Consider the following 2,245-nt stretch of genomic DNA (forward strand, 5'->3'; position numbering starts at 1 on the left):
GCCACATAGATGTGACCCCCGCCCACTCGAGTGCGGCGCCCGGATGCTAGTGCTTGTCTGCGGAGATTCTGTCTTAGCACACACAGTGAGTCATTCGGAGTCATTCGATGGCCAGAGTGCGATTGTGTGTGTGCGGGAGTTGGTTTGTCGGGAGGGAGGGGCAGGCTGCTCACCCACGTGCACCGGGCCAGTGCTTGCACTTTGAATGCCGTGGGGCTCTTGTGGAGAGATTTACCTTACCTTACCTTACGGAGGACCGGCGCCGCCAGACGACGGGCAGGGCAGACGCGACGGAGGGAGCAGGACTTTGCGGAGATCAGCAGGAGGCGTTGAGGATGTACGAAGAGATTAAGGGACAGCAGGGTCAGGGTATTAGGGACCCGAGGGACCATGTGCGATGTGGAAAAGACGGCTAGTGCTAGTCCCCCATCGATCGATCGGGAGGACGACCCCCGGCTAGCTAGTCGCCGACCACACCCACGAAGAATCCCCTGCACAAAGATCGCACGGGCGGGGACCTGTGTGTATCTCCGTTTTTATCTATTTAGAACGGCTCGAGGCCGCGGAATCGACCCTATCAAGTGCTCAAGTGCTCAAGACGGCTCCTCCGCTCAATCTCCGATCCAAAATGAACAAACGTTCGTTGCTCCTTCTTTGGGGGTGGGGCACGACGACGGCCTCGCCGTCTCCTTTGGCCTCTGCGAGCTACACGACAGCTCGCCGACAGACAGGAGAGAGGAAGTCGCCGACTATCTATGAAGACTGGCGTGGAATCTGGTGCGCCTGCAGTGCCTCCAAACCAGAACGACGTGGAGGCTGGTGCGCATTGCCTCCCACTTGCGTGCGATGCGGCGCCTCCACACGTCCAGACCAAGTGCCGGTCGATCCCTTCGCTGGCGCAGCTCGTCGCTCAGCAGACTACGAATCGCACGCTCCCGGAGATCGAGCCGCTCGAGGTCCATAAGCAGGTGGGAACGGACAGGCTCGGCGTCTGGGTCTGGCGAGCGCTGCTCCTGCTCTGCACTGCGACCTGGGGATCAAATTATCCGTTGACAGAGAACGTCTTTATCGCGCTCGGTCCGTCGGCTACGCACACCTCGCTCTTCCTCGCGGCCCGCTTTCTGCTCAGCGCCATCGTGCTCGCACCCGCAGCGCTGTCTGCGTCCAGCTGGGCTGCCGTGACGGCGGGCGGCAGAGTCGGGGTGCTCTGTGCGATCGGCTACCTCTCTCAGGCGGCGGCACTCGCGATGGGCTCGCAGGCCGGGCAAAGCGCCTTCATCTGCAGCTTGCAGGCAGTTGTGATTGCCTTGCACTCCGCCCTCGCCGGCAACGGGATCTCGCGCAAGACCGCAGTCGCTGTCGCCCTGGCTGTGTGCGGCGTTGGCTTTCTGGAGCTGCCTTCCATCATCGAGGGCGGGCTCAGCGCCCTCTGCCTCGGAGACCTCGTGGCGCTCGGGCAGCCGATTGGCTTTGGAGCGTCGTACATCGTCATCGAACAGGCGCTCAAGGACCACCCAAACGACGCGCTGCCCCTCGCTGCGATGCAATGCGTCCTCGTCGGCGCTGCCACCCTCGGCATCGCCTCTGCCACCGCTGGCGCAGCGCCGTGGGACCTTCCGTTTGGCAAGCTTCTGCTACCAAAGGCGGACGCGTCATCATTCTTCGAGGCGTGGGCCGTGCCAGCCACCGTCGCCTACACCGGGATCTGGGGCACGGCGGCGACGATCTGGATCGAGGCTACCGTCCTCAAGAGGCTCCCCATCGTCGACGCCTCTGTCATCCTCAGCACCGAGCCGCTGTGGGCGACGGGCCTGGCGGCGCTGATGCTGGGCGAGGTGATTGGAGTCAACGACGTCATCGGCGGCGCATTCATAATCATCGCTCTGCTTGTCAACGAGGGGTTGCTCCACCTGCCCGGGCAAGGGGAGGAGGAGAGGGCATCGTCCTCCTCTAGGCTCACACGCCAGGCCGTCTGCAGTGCGGCTGCTTGATGCGGGCACTGCGTGAGACGCGCGGCTCTGACGGGCACAGGTGTCTAGTAATACAGGGAGTGCTTGTGCTGAGGCCCACACAGACAGGTCAACGAGTTCATCACTTGCAGTAAGAGAGTTACGTAAGAAAACTCTCGTCTGAGAGTGTGACGAGCAAGTTGTAAACTCCCACACAGCACGCTGTGAATATTCCGGGCCCGGTTCATCCCCCCCATCCGCATCCCGAGTGTGGAGTGAATACCCCCCCCCCCCGC

The 2,245-nt window shown here is 62.5% G+C and overlaps 1 protein-coding gene across 1 annotated transcript; it reads left to right on the forward strand.

Annotated features, from left to right (window-relative positions):
- Nucleotides 1-755: 755 nt before the first annotated feature.
- Nucleotides 756-1,991, forward strand: EMIHUDRAFT_118046 (hypothetical protein; the record flags this gene model as incomplete). Its single annotated transcript, XM_005771672.1, has 1 exon — nucleotides 756-1,991. One exon carries the CDS (start codon nucleotides 756-758, stop codon nucleotides 1,989-1,991), a length of 1,236 nt encoding a protein of 411 aa, XP_005771729.1.
- Between the last annotated feature and the right edge of the window lie 254 nt (nucleotides 1,992-2,245).

This window comes from Emiliania huxleyi (genome assembly GCF_000372725.1).
Source record: "Emiliania huxleyi CCMP1516 unplaced genomic scaffold EMIHUscaffold_375, whole genome shotgun sequence".
Taxonomy (NCBI): Eukaryota; Haptophyta; order Isochrysidales; family Noelaerhabdaceae; genus Emiliania; species Emiliania huxleyi.